Here is a 20,298-nt window from a genome sequence, read left to right as displayed (position 1 = left end):
GGTACCTTAGTAGGAACAACATATTATGGAAACCTCTATAGATTAGAGGGCTAGGATCAACCTATGGAAATGATTTTACGGGCACAACCTATTGATGTTGTGTTCCATCACATGGACGGTTTCGATCAACCTATGATGTGGTCTATACAGTTCTTTGTCGGCCCCGAACGCACAGGGTTTTTCACTAGTGTGTGTGTGTCTATATATATATAGAGAGAGAGAGAGAGCTGAACTTGTCATCTTATTGGTAGTGATATAATGATATTACTGCAGGACGAATTTCCATGGATTGTATGGTTTGGATGATTCGATTAGCATAATATTTGTATAGTGGACCATCCAAGGTAGGCCAACTGATGGACCATTCCAAATCAATGTAGCCATGGAGGTATGCCACGTGTAGGTTGGATATTTGTGCCAACTACTGACTTGGGTCGGGTTTAGAACTCATGGGTCTTGGGTAGGGTCAGATTTTAAATTGGAAAATCGGACTAAACCATGGGTAGGGCCGGGTTTAAAGAAAAAAACCCTACCCGGCTCATATGAGTGTGCTGTAACTTTCTTAAATATCTCTTAAATAACATAGCAAATAATTTTCCAATATATTGATACAATTGTTTTCATTGAGGTGTTCATGTCTCTTATATGAAAATATAGTGTCGTCCTTAAATTTATACACTTATGACATAAATTTAGAGATTTTTGGTGTGAAGATTTGTTTTTCTTTCCACCAATCTTTGAAATTAGTCACGTTCCTATGCTACAAAATGAAAACCCGACCCGAGTTGCACCATTGTTTTGTTTTAGGGATGCTGTGGCAATTAATTTCTAAAAGCATGACTTTTGTGTAAATATGAAACTATTAAAGGATTATTTGGCAATTTTATAACCTTGGAACGATTTGGTTTGGGATAAAAAAAGAAAATAAATTCCATGGTAGGGTGTCCCCACCCCACTTTGTCGAGTGGGACTAATTCCCTCCGGATGCGCACAATCACCCGTAAACCAAGCACATCGGGTAAGCCCAGAGGGATTCGAACTCTCGTCTCTGTGGAGCATACCCAAGACTTTAGAGCCACACCTGTATGGGTTAAAAAAGCAGTTTCAATTGCCGAGGTGGGAAAGTGTGGTGGGGGCCCACAAGATGAATGGTCCGGATCACAACAAGGATCCCAATTATCTTATTACTATCCTAGGGCCCAGTATACCGATGGAGCATGATCAAGACTGTTAAATACAGATTACCTCTTGGTGGCCCACAAGATGAACGTTAATCTTATGATCATCACAAGCAGAGGGGATTAGATTACTATTCCTTCTCTAATTCCATTTAAACCAGCTAATCTGCAATTCCTTCTCTTGTTATCAAAATTTATACGAAACTTAATCTCAAATGGCATCTGCTCTTGATAATCCTCTGTTCTTCTTGCTTGCTCTTCTTCTGTTTCCAGTTTCTGCCGTGGCTCAAAGTAATGGTAGCATAAGTTTGGGCTTTAGTCTCTCTACCAGTGACAATACTTCATGGGTTTCGCCTTCTGGTGATTTCGCATTCGGGTTCACTCGCGTTGCAGACAAAGATCTCTTCTTGCTTGCAATTTGGTTCGACAAAGTACCTGAAAAAACTATAATTTGGTCTGCAAATGGAGATAATCTTGTGCTTGATGGATCGAAAGTTGAGCTGACGAGCAGTGGAAATCTTGTGCATCGCAATCATCAAGGACGAGATATGGAGGGCTCAAGTCACTAACGGTAGTGTCACCTCCGCCGCCATGCTCGAGACAGGGAACTTGGTCCTCAGGAATTCGAATTCTGGTATCACTTGGCAGAGTTTCGATCTTCTACGGACACCATCCTGCCTACGCAGATATTGGATCAGGGCAGCATGCTTTCTTCTCGTGAAACAAAGACCAACTACTCGAGCGGAAAGTTTGAGCTTCGTTTCCAAACAGATGGCAATCTCGTGCTTTACACAACAAATCTCCTTACCAATTATCTTTACAATGCTTACTGGAGTAGCGACACTGCAGGAACTGATTCTCAGATGATCTTCAATCAGTCAGGTTACATTTACCTCAGGCAAACAAATGGGAGCATACACAACCTCACTTTGGGAAACATAGTTTCAACCAGAGACTTCTACCACAGAGCAACACTTGATTTTGATGGAGTTTTCAGGCAATATATATACCCCAAGAATGGCTTAAGCAACAGAAACTGGGCAGGTGAGTCCTGGTCTATTGTATGGTCGGTGCCTCATGACATTTGTATGGCAATTACCGATAATTATGGCAGTGGAGCTTGTGGGTTCAATAAATGAAGACCGGTGCAGAGAACTCTGGTTGGATGATTGTTTTTGTGCGGTCGCATTTTCAATGGTGTAGACTGTTTCAATGGTGTAGACTCTCAAATGGGACACCAGCCAGAACAAGCGACACCAGAACAAAATTTCTCAGGAATGCATTTGCGATTGTTTACTTACAAAGAGCTTGAAGAAGTTACAGATGGGTTTAAACAAGAATTGGGCAGCGGTGCTTTCGGCACAGTCTACAAAGGCGTCTTAACATCAAGTACTGGTAATTTCGTCGCAGTCAAGAAGTTGGAGAAGTTGGTGGAGGAAGGAGATAAGGAATTCAAAGCTGAAATAACGGCAAAATCCATCATAAAAATCTAGTACAATTATTGGGATTCTGCTACGAGGGATCACAACGGCTTTTGGTATATGAGTTCATGAGCAACGGCTCCTTAGCAAGCCTCCTATTTGGAAGTTCGAGGCCCAGCTGGAACCAACGGACACAGATTGCCTTTGGAGTTGCAAGAGGGCTTACTTACTTGCATGATGAGTGTGGCAAGCAAATCATCCATTGTGATATAAAGCCTCAAAACATACTTTTAGATTGCAATTTTACTGCAAGGATTTCGGATTTTGGCCTGGCCAAGCTTATGCAAGCGGACCAGACTCGAACAAATACAGGATTAAGAGGAACCAGAGGATATGTAGCACCCGAATGGTTCAGAAACATGTCAATCACTACAAAGGTGAATGTTTACAGCTTTGGCGTCTTGTTGCTGGAGATAATTTGTTGTAGGAAGAACGTGGAAGTGGGGCTGGATGATATAGAGAATGCAATACTGACTTATTGGGCTTATGATTGCTATAGAGAAAGGAAACTAAATTTGTTAGTGGATGATGACGAAGAGGCACAAAGCAATGCTAGGAGGCTGGAGAGGTTTGTGATGATAGCAATTTGGTGTATTCAAGAGGAACCATCACTAAGGCCTTCTATGAAGAAAGTGACCCAGATGTTGGAAGGAGCAGTTGAAGTTTCTGTGCCCCCAGACCCATCCTCCTTCATTAGTTCAATTGGTTGAAACATCTTCTCTCTTTCCTTGTACGAGGGTGTGTGTTTATATGTGTAGATGTGTGATTATACTCGTTCAATATTTTTAGAGTATGTCTGTTGTGTATTTATATGTTGATCTTTAATCAAAGTGTATTTTGGTCAATAATTGAGAATCCACTGTCAAAAGTCCCAAAATGCCTGTTAGATCAATAAAATTCTTTGTGGGATTAATTCTTCATAGAAGACAATCTAAGGAGTTCAATTGGTTGAAACTTCTTCTCTCTCTCTCCTTGTACTCGTTCAATATTTAGAGTATGTGTTTATATGTGTTTATATGTGTAGATGTGTGATTATACTCGTTCAATATTTAGAGTATGTCTGTTGTGTATTTATATGTAGTTGATCTTTAATCAAAGTGTATTTTGGTCAATAATTGAGAATCCACTGTCAAAAGTCCGAAAATGCCTGTTAGATCAATAATTCTTCATAGAAGACAATCTAAGGAGTTCAACTGCAATGAAATTTTAAATTTTAGAACCACCGATGTCTCAGAATGATCGAATCAATAACAGAAACAAAACTATATCTCAGAATAATTGAATCAAATTTTGCAAATAGTATGCATAAGCATGCCATTTAAAAAAAAAAAAAAAAACCACCGTTCTCTTTGCAAAAGTCAAATGGAAAGCCCTCGTTTTTTTCATTTATTTACAGCCCTTGCCACATTCACAGCCCTCATCTTATAATCATTCTATTTTATTATTAGATAAAAAGATCCAGACCGATTTCTATTAGGCTAAGAGATTGGTCTACACGTGCGGCACACAGGGAGCCAGGCACAACCCTTTTCACCTTTTCATCTTCCCCACCCCTCTAACTTAAAAAAATCACCACCACCTTCACCATGTCTCTCTTCTTTCTTTCGTTTGCTACAGAGAGAGAGAGAGAGAGAGAGAGAGAGAGAGAGAGTACACGATATGAAGTGATGCTGGTAGAGTTATAGGCCTTAGGGAGCCACATTTTTTCTTTTATTAAAAAAAGGTGCTTCAAAAAGTGTGACTCCCACCACCTTTCCTAAACAATCTTCTCAAAACCCTAATTTAGCCTGCGTGGGTTTTACCATATTGGTCTGTGGATTTTCTCCTCTAAATTTAGCTGAAATTGAGATACAGGGGATTTTGCAAGATTGCAGGCTTGAATGCTTTCCTTTTTTTTCCTTGAAAAAGATATTACTTTCCCCTTATAAGAGCGGATTTGACTGGAGGGCTTGGAGGAATTCGGATTCTTTTGCCAACTAAAGCCAACGATCAGTATTAAGAAATTATAAAAAATTAAAACTCCAATGTCAGCATAATTGGATAAAATTTTAAAAGTAATAATTAGTGACTCTAGCTAGGGGCAACGGGGCGGGGCCGGATGTTGCATTCTCCATCCCCATCCCGCCTCAAGGAAAACGCCGTCAAGACAGCACACAGCAGCTTGATCATGAAGCCTCTTTTACAATGTTTTCAAACTAAAAACCCGGATTCTAAAATCCACGTATCCAAACAGCCCCTAATTTTGACTCAAAATTCATGATTTTAAAAAATCAAAATCCAACAAACCCGACGGGAGTTATACTCCTAATGTTTAGGGATTCTGTGGCAATTAATTTCTAAAAGCATGACTTTTGCGTAAATATGAAACTATTAAAAGATTATTTAGCAATTTTAACACCTTGGAACGATTTGGTTTGGGGAAAAAAAAGGAAAATAATTTCCATGGTGGTGAGCACAAATGCTTGTCAAATAGATTAGTGTCCTTGTCTTCATTTATTTCTCTACGAATTCCTTGTCCATATGGGATTAGATTCCACCCGCAGGGGGAAAGTCCAGTCAAATAAAACTGCTTATGGTGAGAGTGATACTGATACTTTTTCAACAATTTTTGAATTGTACTAAGTTCTTATGGTAGAACTAGATACTTTCGTGAATTATGGATTGTACTAAGTTCTTCTTAAGGTAGAACTAGATACTTTTATGTGTGTAATCATGTTTTTACACAAATGATTGGATTCGTTCTCATGAAATCCATATTTTGTAATTCACAGGGATTAGCGAAAAAGGAGGAGCTTGTCTTGATTTTGACTTTGATGAGGATGACTTACTTGATGAGTAAATCTTCTAAAGTCATGAAGACTATGCTTTTATGTCAGTATGTATAGAGTTCATTTTTTTTTTTTTGTGAAACTTTATTATGGATTTCGATGAGAATCATACCCCATGAATGAATTCATCTAAGATCAGTAAGGGTTATATATGTGCAGCTACCTTTTGGTTGAGTTTAGATTATTGTATATCTAAAACTCTTTGTTTGTCATAAAAGGAGTCGTGTTTTCAGTTAGATTACAGATCTTTTATGATATAGACCATATGGTGTTGTGGATGCTTCAATATTTTGTTTTGAACATCACACTATCTATCTATTGGATTGTGTTATATGTAGAACATAAGAGGAGATTGTTGGATATGTTCTAATATAAGCCCATTGATAGTGGACTAGATGTATGGGCCCATATGGGCTGAAGCCCATAACCTCTCTTATTTCTCATCCTTATCCCTTGAATATTTACAACCGTAAATAGGGGCCGGGGGCAGCTGTCTTGGTATTCCACTTTGATACCTTGGGTGTGATGCTTATCTTCTCCACCGACCCTCTCTTCCCCCATCTTTCGCTAACATATACTATCCTTAATCTCAAATGGCATCTGCTCTTGATAGTCTTCTGTTTTTCTTTCTTGATCTTCTTCTTTTTCCACTTTCTGCCATGGCTCAAACTAATGGTAGCATAAGTTTGGGTTCTAGTCTCTCTACCAGTGACAATTCTTCATGGATTTCGCCTTCTGGTGATTTCGCATTTGGGTTCACTCCTGTTGCAGACAAAAATCTCTTCTTGCTCGCAATCTGGTTCAACAAAGTACCAGAAAAAACTATAGTTTGGTCTGCAAACATAGATAGTCTTGTGCTCGATGGATCGAAAGACGAGTTGACGAGCAGTGGAAATCTTGTGCTAAGCAATCATCAAGGACAAGAGATATGGAGGGCTCAAGTCACTAACGGTAGTGTCACCTCTGCCTCCATACTCGATACCGGGAACTTGGTGCTCAGGAATTCGAATTCTGGTATCACTTGGCAGAGTTTCGATCATTCCACGGACACCATCTTGCCTATGCAGATATTGGATATGGGCACCAGTAGCACACTCTCTTCTCGTGAAACAGAGACCAACTACTCGAGTGGAAGGTTTGAGCTCGATTTCCAGGCAGACGAGAATTTCGTGATTTACACAGTAAATCTCCCTACCATGGCCCATTACAACTCTTACTGGAGTACCTCCACTATGGGAACACAGTCTCAGATGATCTTCAACCAGTCAGGCTACATTTACCTCAGGCACACAAATGGGAGCATGCACAACCTCACTTCAGGAAACATAGTTTCAACAAAAGACTTCTACCACAGAGCGACACTCGATTTTGATGGGGTTCTCAGGCAATACGTTACCCAAAGAACGGCTCGAGCAACAAAAATTGGCCTGCTGGGTCCGGATCTGTTGTATGGTCTGTGCCTGATGACATTTGTATGGCAATTAACGATGTTTATGGCAGCGGAGCTTGTGGGTTTAACAGCTACTGCAGACTAGACGAGACTCAAAGGCCTAGTTGCAATTGTCCACCTAATTATTCGTACTCTGATCCCAGTAACATGTTCAAGGGATGCAAACCGGACTTTGTTTCAGAAAGCTGCGAGCCCAATGGATCAGGGAAAGGCCCTAGGCCTCAATTCCAAATGATGGAGATATTGAACACGAATTGGGCCTCAGCCGACTATCAATGGTATACTCCAATAAACGAAGACCAATGCAGAGAAACTTGCTTGGGTGATTGTTCCTGTGCAGTCGCCATTTTCAAAGGTGCAAACTGTTGGACGAAGAAGCTCCCAATGCCAAATGGGAAGATGTATGCAGATTTTGGAGGAAAAGCTCTCATCGAAGTACCCTTTGGTAATTCCACTTCACAGATTCCTTCTCCTTCAGGCTCAAACAATGGGAAGAGTGATCGAGGTACTCTGATCCTCATCATTTCGACGATTTTAGGCAGCTCTGTGTTTCTCAACCTCCTCTTTTTGGTAGCCATTTTGTTGGTTGTTTTCTTCATGAAACATAAGAAATTGCTGAGACATCAGCCAGAACAAATTTCATTAGGAATGAACCTGCGCTCTTTTACTTACAAAGAGCTTGAAGAAATTACAGATGGGTTCAAACAAGAATTGGGCAGGGGTGCTTTCGGCACAGTCTACAAAGGTATGCTAGTATCAAATGCTGGAAATTTCATCGCGGTCAAGAAGTTGGAAAGGTTGGTGGCTGATGGGGACAAGGAATTCAAAGCTGAAATAACTGCAATTGGCCGAATCCATCACCAGAATCTGGTCTAACTGTTGGGATTCTGCTATGAGGGGTCACAACGGCTTTTGGTGTATGAGTTCATGAGCAATGGCTCTTTTGCAAGCTTCCTCTTCGGAAGTTCGAGGCCCAGCTGGAACCAACGGATACAGATTGCCTTTGGCATTGCAAGAGCGCTCACGTACTTGCACGAAGAGTGCGGCACCCAAATCATCCATTGTGATATAAGGCCTCGAAACATACTTTTAGATGACAGTTTTACTGCAAGGATTTCAGATTTTGGCCTAGCAAAGCTTTTGCACGCAGACCAAACTCGAACGAGTACAGGATTAAGAGGAACAAGAGGATATGTCGCACCCGAATGGTTCAGAAACATGCCAATACAGCAAAGGTGGATGTTTACAGTTTCGGCACCTTGCTGCTAGAGATAATTTGTTGTAGGAAGAATGTCGAACTGGGACTGGATGACATGGATAATGTGATACTGACGGATTGGGCTTATGATTGCTATAGAGAAAGGAGACTGAATTTGTTAGTGGAGCAGTTGACGAAGAGGCATTGAGTGATGCAAGGAATGCTTGAAGGAGCAGTTGAGGTTTCGGTGCCCCCCCCCCCCCCCGACCCAACTTCCTTCATTAGTTCAATTGATTGAAGCCACATCTCCTCCCTTTCTGCATATGAGGGTTTGCGTTTGTGTGTACATGTGCAATTACACTCAATTCATTATTTAGCGTATTCCTGTCACATATTACTTTCTGTTTGATCTTTGTCAATTTTAAAGTGTATTTTTTGGTTAGCTTTATATTGTTTTATTTTGAGAGATGTAATGAGGACAAAAATGTATTTTGTGTCCATGGGCATTTTGGTCTTTTGTTGGCCTAGCTTGCACATGTGTGAGCCACACATGTTTGCTTCATCTTTTCCCACTACCTACCTATTTCAAATTCAAATCCTTACTTGGAACTCTAAACCCACCACTTCCCTAAGCATTTAAGACACCACTTTCACATACCCACTACCACTTACCAAAGCTATTACTTCTTTATTTTCCTTTGACTATGCCTATTCTCGTTACTTCACTTTTGTAGAGATTCTCAACTACCTAGACCTCCATTGAAGCTCGATTGAAGCTCTCTTGTGTGCAAGTTTTCCTTTTGAAGCTTTCTTCTTCTTTTTTGTTCTTGTCTTGTATTGTGTTCTTCCATCATATATATTGGATTACATCTTGTGGTGATTGTTCTTCTTCTCTTTTGGTTATTGTTCTTAGGCTAGTGTAAACTATGGTTTCACTATTTGAGAAGAGGATTTTCCGGTATTGTGAAATTCGTCTTTCTCTATATTTAACAGAGGTGTACTTTGGTCATTAAGAAGTTGAGAATTCATTGTCCCAAAATGAATGTTAGACCAATGAAATTGTTTGTGGGTTTAATTCTTCATAGAACAATTTCTAGGGATTTCATCTGCAATAAAATTTCAAATTTTAGAGCCACCAAAGTCCCAATGATTGAACCAACAAGAGAAATGAAACTACAGATGGTTTTGCAGATAGTAGGTTTCAATGGAGTGGTGGATGTTTTTTATCAGAAGTGAACCTAGTATTGTCTTACAATATGGTGCTTTATGAATAAGTAGATTCACTAAGGATTCTTTTGATGATATAGTGATGCTATTTGAGTAGATTTCTTAGAAAAACACACCACGCCCCAAGTGAAAAATAAAGAAGACAGCACATGCTATCTGGGTAAATTTCCTAGAAACAAACATCAGTCAAAACATTTCATTTGTACGTTGATATACGAACCGAACCATCGGTGGCTGATGCACAGATTAAACACTGATTTGTATCTCCATCCATTGAATCCCTTCTTCCTCTCAAGTCTTCCTCATAAGTAAGAAAGAGATGAGAGACATATTTTTTAAATATTTTTTTCAAATGGAGATTTCTTAATTGAGAAAACGGTTTCTACGCACAAGTGTAGATAAGTTATCTTTACACTAGCTTAAAATATAGTGGGGGCCCACATTGTTCGGGTGATCCAAAGCATTCATTTGATGGGCCCTCACATAGATAGGGTGAGCCCAAAATATCAGCTTCATAGGATCATCCTAACCCTTCGAACCGTGGAGGCAAAAAATGGACAGATTTGCGAAGGTTTATACACGTCCATTTTACCTCCACAAATCGTAGGGTGGGGCTGATCCTATGGAGTTGATTTTTTGTGGGCACCCTATCTATGTGAGGGCCAATCAAATGAATGGTTTGGATCACCAAAACAATATTCCCTTCACTGTATTTTAAGCTAGTGTGTAGATAACTTATCTACACTTGTGTGTAGAAATTGTTTTCTCTTCTTAATTATCTCTCGAATCACATGACAAATTATTTTCCAAAATATTGATAGAATTGTTTCGTTGATGTGATCATACTTGTGATGTGTAAAAATAGTTTCCTTCTTAGATTTATGCATTTAATGATGTAAATTTAGAGATTTTTTGTTTAAAAATAGGTTGTTTTCTAAAAGAAATTAGTCACACTAAACAATAAAAACTGACTCAACCCGAAAAACTATCTCGGGAAGGGTCGGCCTTATGAATCTTGGGTTTTTCCCATAAAAAATTAGACCCAGCCCTACCTGACCTGAGATAATTTCTCGGGTAGGGTACGATTCCGGAAAACCTGACCCGCCCGACCCGAGTTGCAACCGTAGCATTACTCTTAAAGTCAAGTCAAATGAAGGAACCGTGTTGTTTTTCATTGTTTGGTACGTACAAGAGTAACAACACTTCCTTTGCCCAGGGTGGGACAGTGTGGTGGGGACCGATAAAATGAATGGTCCATATCACTATAAGGAAACTAAATTCTGTTATCACTAATTCTAATTTCACGCCATTCCAAACAATATTCTAATTTCAATTGCCAAGGTATCTATCCTTCTCTTGGGCCCACTATACAGATGGAGCATGATCACGACCGTTAAAACATGCCACAAGTATTTCTTACTCGGAGATTGCAGAATTGCAGGATTCATGTTTCGGACCATTGAATTTAATACGAAGCAAACAAGGATATATAGGCAGAAATCCCAATCAAACAATCCAAATAACCACATGCGAGGTGGGCCCAACCATATATGCTGATGGGTCAAACCTTTAAATAAGTAGAGCGACAGACTCCTTTGACGGGGAAGCTCAATCATCTAGAGAACGTACAACACATGTTAGAATACTTAAATTTACATTCGATGAAATGGTCGTTTGTATAAACTATACACCAAAGAACTGTGTATAATCAATACAGCCACTCAAAACCGTGCTTAATGAGCGTTTAACTTTTAATGACCGTCCATCCCAAAAGCAAATACTGATCGGATGGTTATTAACTTGCAATACGGAGATTTGAGGTCGTGTGATCTTAATCGGTAGCATGTGCATTGATTAGACACTAGACATGGGTTATACACTGAACTTCAGTACATATAAAGTCGGTGACATTGGTAAGACTTTTCGGCTCTGTTTCTTTCCACATGAATTGGGCGTAAAAGAAAATTAATGTTCATATCTAAGTGGAAAAATGGGCCTAAAATTTGTTATCACGCCCATTTTACACCGAAAGTAACAGAGCCTTATTTTTCTTCTCCCCTGCCCCTGTGAACACGTAAAGAACAATTTATCTGATGGGGTATGAAAAACATCAGCCTATTAGCTGTCGACACGTGGCCCCAGAATGGCCCACCACAAATCCAGCGTCAGCCTAGGGGTATTATGGTAATTACCTCAGAGTAGGTAAACTCAAACCTATAACAGGCCGACACCTGTCCTGGGGTAGGTAATCCAACCACCCCAGGTTTCCCTCTATAAAAAGCCTTTCAGGGTTCAAACCAAAGGGTAATAACTTCCCAACCACCACTCTTAAAAACTCGCTCTGCACTCCTGCTCATACTGACTTGAGTGTCGAAGGGCCTGTCCGGAGCAACGACTCCGGGTTGGTCTTCTGACCTCGTTTGCTCTTGTGCAGGACTCAGCTCCCTCACTTCGGCTCCTCGGGTCCTCCAGCTCAGCTCTTACGTCACTGCCGTATCTGTTACCGATTTTAGGCCTAACATTATCCATTCATGAAACCATCACTATCAAAATCTATACTTAACAAAATCTCAAATGGCATATGCTCTTTCTAATCTTTTCAGCTTCTTGTTTCTTCTTCTTTTTCCACTTTCTGCAATCGCTCAAACTAATGGCACCATATGGCAGCATAAGTTTGGGCTCTAGTCTCTCTACCAGTGACAATTCTTCATGGGTTTCGCCTTTTGGTGATTTCCCTTGTTTTCGCTCGCGTTGCAGATAAAAATATCTTCTTGCTTTCAATCTGGTTCGACAAAGTACCTGAAAAAAGTATAATTTGGTCTGCAAATGGAGACAATTTGGTGCTTGATGGATCGAAAGTCGAGCTGTTGAGCAATGGAGGGCTCATGCTCAGAAATTATCAAGGACAAGAGATATGGAGGGCTGAAGTCATCAACGGTAGTGCCACCTCTGCCGCCAAGCTCGACACCGGGAACTTGGTGCTCAGGAACTCGAATTCTGGTACCACTTGGCAGAGTTTCGATCATTCTACGGACGCCATCTTGCCTATGCAGATATTGGATATGGGCAGGGGCGGAGTTACATGTAGTATAAGTGGGGCAGTTGCCCCTGTTGAGTTGGGCCAAATCCTTAATAGCCCCAACTCAATTTGGCCCAGGCCCCTTTAAAATTTGAAGGCTTGCCCCCCTCTTATGCATAAATCCTGGCGGCAGCATGCTTTCTTCTCGTGAAACAGAGAACAACTACTCGAGCGGAAGGTTCCAGCTTCGTCTAAGGACAGATGGAAATCTCGCACTTTATACAGTAAATCTCTCGACCAAATTCCTATACAAGGCTTACTGGTATAGCAACACTACAGGAACTGGTTCTCATATGATCTTCAACCAGTCAGGCTACATTAACCTCAGGCAAACAAACAGGAGTATACACCCCCTCACTTCAGGAAACATAGTTTCAACTAGAAACTTCTACCACAGAGCAACACTCGATTTTGGCGGAGTTTTCAGGCAGTACATCTACCCCAAGAACGGATCGAGCAGTGGAAACTGGACTTTTGGGTCCTGGTCTGTTGTATGGTCAGTGCCTTCTGACATTTGTATGCCAATTACCGATGATTTCGGTAGCGCAGCTTGTTTGCTCAACAGCTACTGTAGAATAGATGAGACTCAAAGGCCTAGTTGTCATTGCCCGCTTGGTTATTCCTACTTTGATCCCAGTAACACTTTCAAGGGATGCAAACCGGACTTCGTTCTGCAAAATTGCGTGCTTGGGAGATCGGGAAAAGAGCCTGGACCTCAATTCCAACTGACGGAGTTGGCAAACACGAATTGGCCAACATCTAACTATGAACGGTATAATCCAGTAAACGAAGACCATTACAGAGAACTTTGCTTGGCTGATTGTTTTTGTGTAGTTGCCATTTTCTATGGTACACACTGTTTCAAGAAGAAGCTCCCGCTCTCAAATGGGAGGATGAATGGACTTGTTGGACAAAAGACTCATCAAAATCCCCCTAGGAAATTCCACTTCTCAGTTTCCTTTTCCTTCGGGTTCAAATGGAGGGAAGAGTGATCGAGGAACTCTAATCCTCATCTTGTCGACTCTTTTAGGAAGCTCTGTGTTTCTCAACCTCCTCTTTCTGGTAGCAACTTTGTTGGCTGTTTTCTTCCCATACCATAAAAAACTACTGAAACATCAGCCAGAACAAGGGACCCCGGAGCAAAATTTCTTAGGAATGCAACTGTTATCATTCACTTACAAAGAGTTTGAAGTAGTTACAGATGGGTTTAAACAAAAATTGGGCAGCGGTGCTTTTGGCACCGTCTGCAAAGGTGTCTTAGCGTCAAATGCTGGAAATTTCGTTGCAGTCAAGAAGTTAGAGAAATTGGTGGACGAAGGTGATAAGGAATTCAAAACTGAAATAACCGCAACTGGCCGAACCCATCATAGGAATCTAGTCCAATTGCTGGGATTCTGCTATGAGGGGCCACAACAGCTTTTGGTTTATGAGCTCATGAGGAACATACTTCTAGATGATAATTTAACTGCAAGGATTTCAGATTTTGGCCTTGCAAAGCTTTTGCAAACGACGAGACTCGAACATATACAGGAATAAGGGGAACCAGAGGATATGTCACACCCGAATGGTTAAAAAACATGTCGATCACAGCAAAGGTGGATGTTTACAGTTTCAGCACCTTGTTGCTAGAAATAATTTGTCGTAGGAAGAACATAGAGTTGCACCTGGATGACGTGGCGAATGCAAAACTGACTAATTGGGCTTATGATTGCTATCGAGAAGGGAGAATGGGTTTGTTAGTGGAGGACGACGAAGAGGCATTGAGTGATGCAACGAGGCTGGAGAGGTTCGTGATGGTAGCAATTTGGTGTATTCATGAGGAACCATCGCAAAGACCTTCCATGAAGAAGGTGGCACAGATGCTTGAAGGAGCAGTTGAAGTTTCGGTGCCCCCAAACCCATCCTCCATTAGTTCAGTTGGTTGAAACCACATCTCCTCCTTTTCCGTGTGCGAGGGTGCTTGTTTGTGTGTGTGTGCAATAATGCTTGATCGTTATTTAGAGTATTTTGTTACATATTAATAAGTTGAGATTCCATTGTCAAAAGTCCCAAAATGGATGTTAAATCTATGAAATTCTTTGTGGGGTTAATTCTTAATAGAAGACAATCGAGGGACTTCATCCGCAATAAAATTTCAAATGTTAGAGCTATTGATGTCCCAAAATGATTCAATCAACAAGAGAAAACCAAGTATTGTCTTTCAATGGTGCTTCATGGAAAAGTAGATTCACTCTCAATCAAAGGATTCTTTAGACTATATAGTAATGTTATTTGGGCAAGTTTTTCTAGAATGACACACTACAGCCCGTGAAAAATTAAGATAGCACATGAGAGCATAAGAGTGGTGTTTCTTTAGACAAATGGCTGGATTTCAAAAGTATACTAGTAAATATCACTCAAAATTTTCATTGGTACTTTCATATGTGAATCAGCAGATGGATGATGAACAAATTATACCGTTACTTGAGCCTCCATCCATAGAATACCTCCTTCCTCTTAAGTAACAGAAAGAGATGAAAGACGCACAGATTTTAAATTTTCTGTTTTCTTAAAATTTATATTTATCTAGTTTTTTCTATATTTTAATATTTTTTCTTTTTCTTGATATAAACACGAAAATAATAGAAAATACATGTGCATAAGAATAATGTTTCTTTAGAAAATGGCTGGATTTCAAAAGTATACTGTATACCAGTAAATATCAGTCAAAAATTGCATTAGTATTTTCATATGTGAATCAGCAGGAGGCGGATGCACAAACTATATAGTTACTTGACTCTCATAGAATCCCTTCTTCCTCTTAAGTAACAGAAATAGATGAAAGGCACACATACATTTTCAAATTTTTGTTGTCTTAAATTTTATATTTAACTATTTGTTTTTCAATATTGTTATATTTTTTCCTTTTCCCCAATATCAACCCGAAAATAATAGAAAATTTTTAAATATCCCAAGATTTTTTTCTAGTAGAGAAATTTCCAAGAGAGATAGTTGTGAGTATTGTGAGACTATAGGAAGAGCACCATCACCATCATAGTCACAAATATCTGTTTCGGGAAATTCTCGGGAATGACGTATCTTGAGATATATTTAAATTTGTTGTCATTTTTGAATTTATATCGGGAAAATAGGGGAAATAAAATGTATAAAAATATGAAATTTAAGAGTAAAATTAAGACAACAAATGTATAAAAATATTGTGAATTTATCCATATTGCAGTAGGTTTACCTATTTTCTTTTTTCTATTTTGTTGATTTTGTTTCCTATATTGCTCTCCCTAATTTCGATAAGATATAGATGTTGCATGGCTATTGAGCAGGCAAAAATCACGTTGAGGCCGAGTTTTCTTGAATTAACTCAATGTTTTCTCCATTTTTCTCTTATTATATGCTTCTCCCTCTCTATTTTCTATTTTGATAGAACCGTGTTCAATCACAATCTTGTCTTTCAGTGAGATATTAAAAAGAAAATCATATTTTACTGAATACATTGTACAATAAAGATGATTGGATCAAGGGAGATAACAAGGCTAGACGTAGATTTCAGTTGCATTGCAAAAGACCAGGTCTTTTGTCTTGAATTTTCCCTTCATATGGCTCAATAATTGCTGAAATCGAATCTATCCCTCAGAACCCATTTCAGGGCTCTGGATAATTCACTAGTATTGAACATATCAAAGTAGCGTATAACCATATATAAGATTGGCAACTACAGGATCTCTTGAATAAGATATTGGAAAGTTTGATAAGAATGGCAATTGCCATTTACTAAGGACTCTTAAGAGATGATAAAACCAAATAATTTTATTGGGTAAGAATCTAGTGCCGAGTTTTTAGAGAAGGCGCTTGAGTAAAAAAAATACTAATCGAGGAACAAATTTGAATATTGTTAGATTTGGGTAAAAAGGTTTGATAGTGAAAATCCAGGAACGAATACTCATTGAGGGATTTTCAGTTTTTTTAGCTATATAAAGAAGTATTGCCTATATTATTAGATATTAGATTTGGTTGCCTTTTGCAATAGAAAAATAAGAACAAAAAAATGCCAAAATTTTTTGGAAAGGATTGGCATTGAAGGTTGCCAAAACCAAAAATATAGGAATACTAAAAGAATTTGGTTGCCTTTTTTGCGATGGAAAAAGAAAGAATAGCTTAAATCTTGGAAAAATATCATAAATAGTGGAATATGGAATCTGAACCGTTGATTCACTTATCTTTGCTTATGCAAAATATATAGATAGAATTATTTTATTGGCCTTAGCTGGCCTTCTTTCCTTTTGGTGGAGGAAATGTTGAATAGAAGGGGTAAGAAGGAGATATGCTTTGGAAAAGGATAAATCCCAAAAATCTAGTTCCTAAATCGTGTAATATGGAGATTATGGAGAAAAAAACGAAAAATGGAGGAAAGAAAAAGGCGAATATAAGGGATGACATGTGGCACTCTCACGTCATCCAGGATTCCGTTTTACATATATATTACTAGTTGCAGTCCCGTGCGATGCACGGGGCGGCAAAAAAAAAGCTTTATAACTTACTTTTTAAAAAAATAAAAGAAAAAAGAAGAAGAAACATTCATAAAGATATAGAGAAAATTTCAAGAGAAAAGGGCATAAGATTGTAATAAAGATAATACAATGATAAGAAAGATAAATTGAGAAAGAGAGACTGAAATCACCTGATTCTTCACGAATAAAGGCATCTCAAACATAACTTATTGTTCTTCTTTTTCTTATCAGGTCCATCAGTTGAGCATCTAGAGGTACGAATTTCTTTGTTAGTCACAAATACATAAAATCTTGGTTTCCTCAGATTTTTAAGAAATGTGGAATTGGCCGTAAAACTCTCTCTGGTCAGACCTCCGGTATCTTAAAATTGGCAGGAAAAAGAAGAGTGAAAAACGTACCTAGGAAGGAGAAGAACAAATCTAAGATTAGAGAGAGAGAGACAGAAAATAAACCAAATAGAAAGAACTGAACAGAATATAATCGCATTTGACTATATATAAAAAATTGAACAGAAAACAATGGCTCTTAAATAATCACAATTTTTTTGCTCTTGGAATAATAAATGATAGACTTGTGAAATCTTGCGATGGTAGAAAACCGTAGTTAAATCCCAAAAAACTCTCTATATTCCTTTAATTTAGCATTTAAATCCCATAAAATTCTCTCCCAAAAAAATAGCTACTTTTTCTAATCGTTAATGCTAGGAGAAAGGAGAAACAATAGCTACTTTTCTTAATCGTGAATTTGTGGAGAAAGGAAACTTGGTATAGAAGATATGTGATGCAGCCTCTCCTAGGCTTCTTGGACTAAGGATCGGGAGAGTGACAGACACACACTCAAATGCTCAAGAATTCGGATTCAAGAAAAACAGATTTGCGCAAGTTCGGTAAAATGAGCGTCTCTCCCTCGATATAGGTCGGAATGACTTGATTCAAAAGCCAAAATTTTAAGGACTCAAAGATCTACAACTTTGCTGACAAAAGTTTGCTCAGAAAAATACTGGAAAGGGCTTGAAATGGTGATGGAAGTGGATGAATGCGAATGGACAGGTTTCTGAAAATAGAGCGGGGCAAAATAGAGAAAGATAACTTCAATGGCTACTCTTCTAGGTTGCCAAGGAAGATAGGTAACATCAATTCTTCTAGATTGATGGTTGCAACTCTTCAAGGATGCAAACAATAGGGGAAAGCTCCTACTCTTCAAGGAAGGAGTGAAACTCTTCTAGGTTTCAAGGAAGAACTCTTCAAGGTTCAAAGGAAAATGCACTAAGCAAATTTTCATTCAAATATTCAACTAACCCCATTACATATGTTTGATACTCTTTAAATAGATAAATACATGAGAAAATTCGTTCAAACTAGTCCACTAACTAGTTTAGGGACTCACATACATCATTAATAGTTTTAGGAACTCTAAACACATTAACTAGTCAAAGCTAGCAATATGCCAAGTGGCGCACCCAAAATCACATCTCTTTAAAATCCTTATTATTAGGGACTGAGAATTAAAATTAGAATTTCTGAAATCGTTTTGGAAATAAATAGAGAGATTTTCGTCTCTATCTTTCTCTCAAAATACCATCTCTTTGAAATTCTTATTATTATGAACTAAGAATTAAAATTAGAAACGATTTGTGAGATATTTTAGGGTGGGAGAGATTTTAGAAAGATAAACTATTGAAAGAGATAAATGAGAGATTTTAGGTAAGGGAGAGATTTTAGGGAGAAATAAAGAGGAAAGTGTAGAATTTGAAGGAGGGTGCAAAAAACGAAAATTCTCGTTGGAGAGAGTTTTACGTTTATGGAGGAGGGTGCCACGTGGAGCAACCACGTCGTCCAGGATTCCGTTTTATTATTATATTATATGATATGATGTGATATGATTATATTATATGATATATAGATAGATAGATTTCTTAATTCTGATCGTTGGATTTAGTTGGCAAAAGAATCTGAATTCCTCCAAGCGCTCCAGACAAATCCGCTCTCATAAGGGGAAAGAAATCTCTTTTTCAAGGCAAAAAAGGAAAGCATTCAAGCATGCAAGCTTGCAAAAAGGGGTTCTTTGCATAGTTGGCAAAACGTGATTCGCCAGTAAAACGGGACGGCAAAATTTCAAGTTTAATACGGTACTGGTTCAAAAAAACGTAGTAGAAAAAACGGAAACACAAGAAAATGAGTTTAGAATTTTGTCATTTACAAAATATGGTGGGGTAAAATTGGAAAGTTGACCCAAAAAACGTGTTTAAAACATTTAAAACGTGGTTAAAACGTTTGCCTAAAAAAAATGGAGTTTTATTCATTGTGAAAGTTTTAAACGGCACACCATTAAAGCACGTTTTTTTTTTAAAATGGAGTTTTGCTAACTATGGTTCTTCGCACCCCAAGATTCTCTGTATCTCAATTTCAGCTAAATTTAGAGGAGAAAATCCACAGAGCAATATGGTAAAACCCGCCAGCCTAAATTAGGGTTTTGAGAAGATTGTTTAGGAAAGGTGGTGTGGGTGGTGGGTGGTGGGAGTCACACTTTTTGAAGCACCTTTTTATGATAAAAGAAAAAATGTGGCTCCCTCAGGTCTATAAATCTACCAGCATCACTTCATATTGTGTACTCTCTCTCTCTCTCTCTCTCTCTCTCTCTCTCTCTCTCTCTCTCTCTCTCTCTCTCTCTGTAGCAAATGAAAGAAAGAAGAGAGACATGGTGAAGGTGCTGGTGATTTTTTGCAGTTAGAGGGGTGGGGAAGATGAAAAGGTGAAAAGGGTTGTGCCTGGCTCCCTGTATGCCGCACGTGTAGACCAATCTCTTAACAGATTGGTTAATGTGGGGGCGTGCTCGGAGCCAAGCATGCCTCTCTCTCTATCTCTAGTTTCTTAGGTGAAAAAATGTTAGCCTAATAGAAATCCGTCTGGATCTTTTTATCTTATAATAAAATAGAATGATTATAAGATGAGGGCTGTGAATGTGGCAAGGGCTGTGAATAAATGAAAAAATAAGGCTTTTCATTTGACTTTTGCAAAGATAACGGGGTGTTTTTTAAATGGCATGCTTACACATACTATTTGCAAAATTTGATTCAATTATTCTGAGATATAGTTTTGTTTCTGTTATTGATTCGATCATTCTGAGACATCGGTTGTTCTAAAATTAAAATTTTTATTGCAGTTGAACTCCTTAGATTGTCTTCTATGAAGAATTAATCCCACAAAGAATTTTATTGATCTAACAGGCATTTTGGGACTTTTGACAGTGGATTCTCAATTATTGACCAAAATACACTTTGATTAAAGATCAACTACATATAAATACACAACAGACATACTCTAAATATTGAACGAGTATAATCACACATCTA

At 38.7% G+C, this 20,298-nt stretch overlaps 4 protein-coding genes across 4 annotated transcripts; all 4 read left to right on the top strand.

Annotated features, from left to right (window-relative positions):
* Positions 1-1,393: 1,393 nt before the first annotated feature.
* On the top strand, positions 1,394-2,671 carry LOC143864727 (G-type lectin S-receptor-like serine/threonine-protein kinase LECRK2). The gene is made up of 3 exons (XM_077375516.1): positions 1,394-1,739; positions 1,827-2,222; positions 2,382-2,671. The coding sequence occupies exons 1-3, from the start codon at positions 1,394-1,396 to the stop codon at positions 2,669-2,671; spliced, it is 1,032 nt and encodes a 343-aa protein (XP_077231631.1).
* Positions 2,672-2,727: 56 nt separating this feature from the next.
* LOC143864719 (G-type lectin S-receptor-like serine/threonine-protein kinase LECRK1) lies at positions 2,728-3,369 on the top strand. Its single transcript, XM_077375507.1, has one exon. The coding sequence runs from the start codon at positions 2,728-2,730 to the stop codon at positions 3,367-3,369; it is 642 nt and encodes a 213-aa protein (XP_077231622.1).
* Positions 3,370-6,080: 2,711 nt separating this feature from the next.
* Positions 6,081-7,813, top strand: LOC143864712 (G-type lectin S-receptor-like serine/threonine-protein kinase LECRK3). Its single transcript, XM_077375494.1, has 2 exons — positions 6,081-6,871; positions 6,988-7,813. The coding sequence occupies exons 1-2, from the start codon at positions 6,081-6,083 to the stop codon at positions 7,811-7,813; spliced, it is 1,617 nt and encodes a 538-aa protein (XP_077231609.1).
* A 4,762-nt stretch (positions 7,814-12,575) lies between these two features.
* LOC143864705 (G-type lectin S-receptor-like serine/threonine-protein kinase LECRK2) lies at positions 12,576-13,977 on the top strand. The gene is made up of 2 exons (XM_077375483.1): positions 12,576-13,290; positions 13,379-13,977. The coding sequence occupies exons 1-2, from the start codon at positions 12,576-12,578 to the stop codon at positions 13,975-13,977; spliced, it is 1,314 nt and encodes a 437-aa protein (XP_077231598.1).
* The last annotated feature ends 6,321 nt before the right edge of the window (positions 13,978-20,298 follow it).

Source organism: Tasmannia lanceolata, unplaced genomic scaffold (assembly GCF_043159265.1).
Source record: "Tasmannia lanceolata isolate RefF3 unplaced genomic scaffold, GAP_Taslan_0.1 ptg000003l, whole genome shotgun sequence".
Lineage (NCBI taxonomy): Eukaryota > Viridiplantae > Streptophyta > Magnoliopsida > Canellales > Winteraceae > Tasmannia > Tasmannia lanceolata.
Note: the sequence above shows the minus strand (reverse complement) of the source record. Positions and strands in the feature narration are given on the sequence as shown.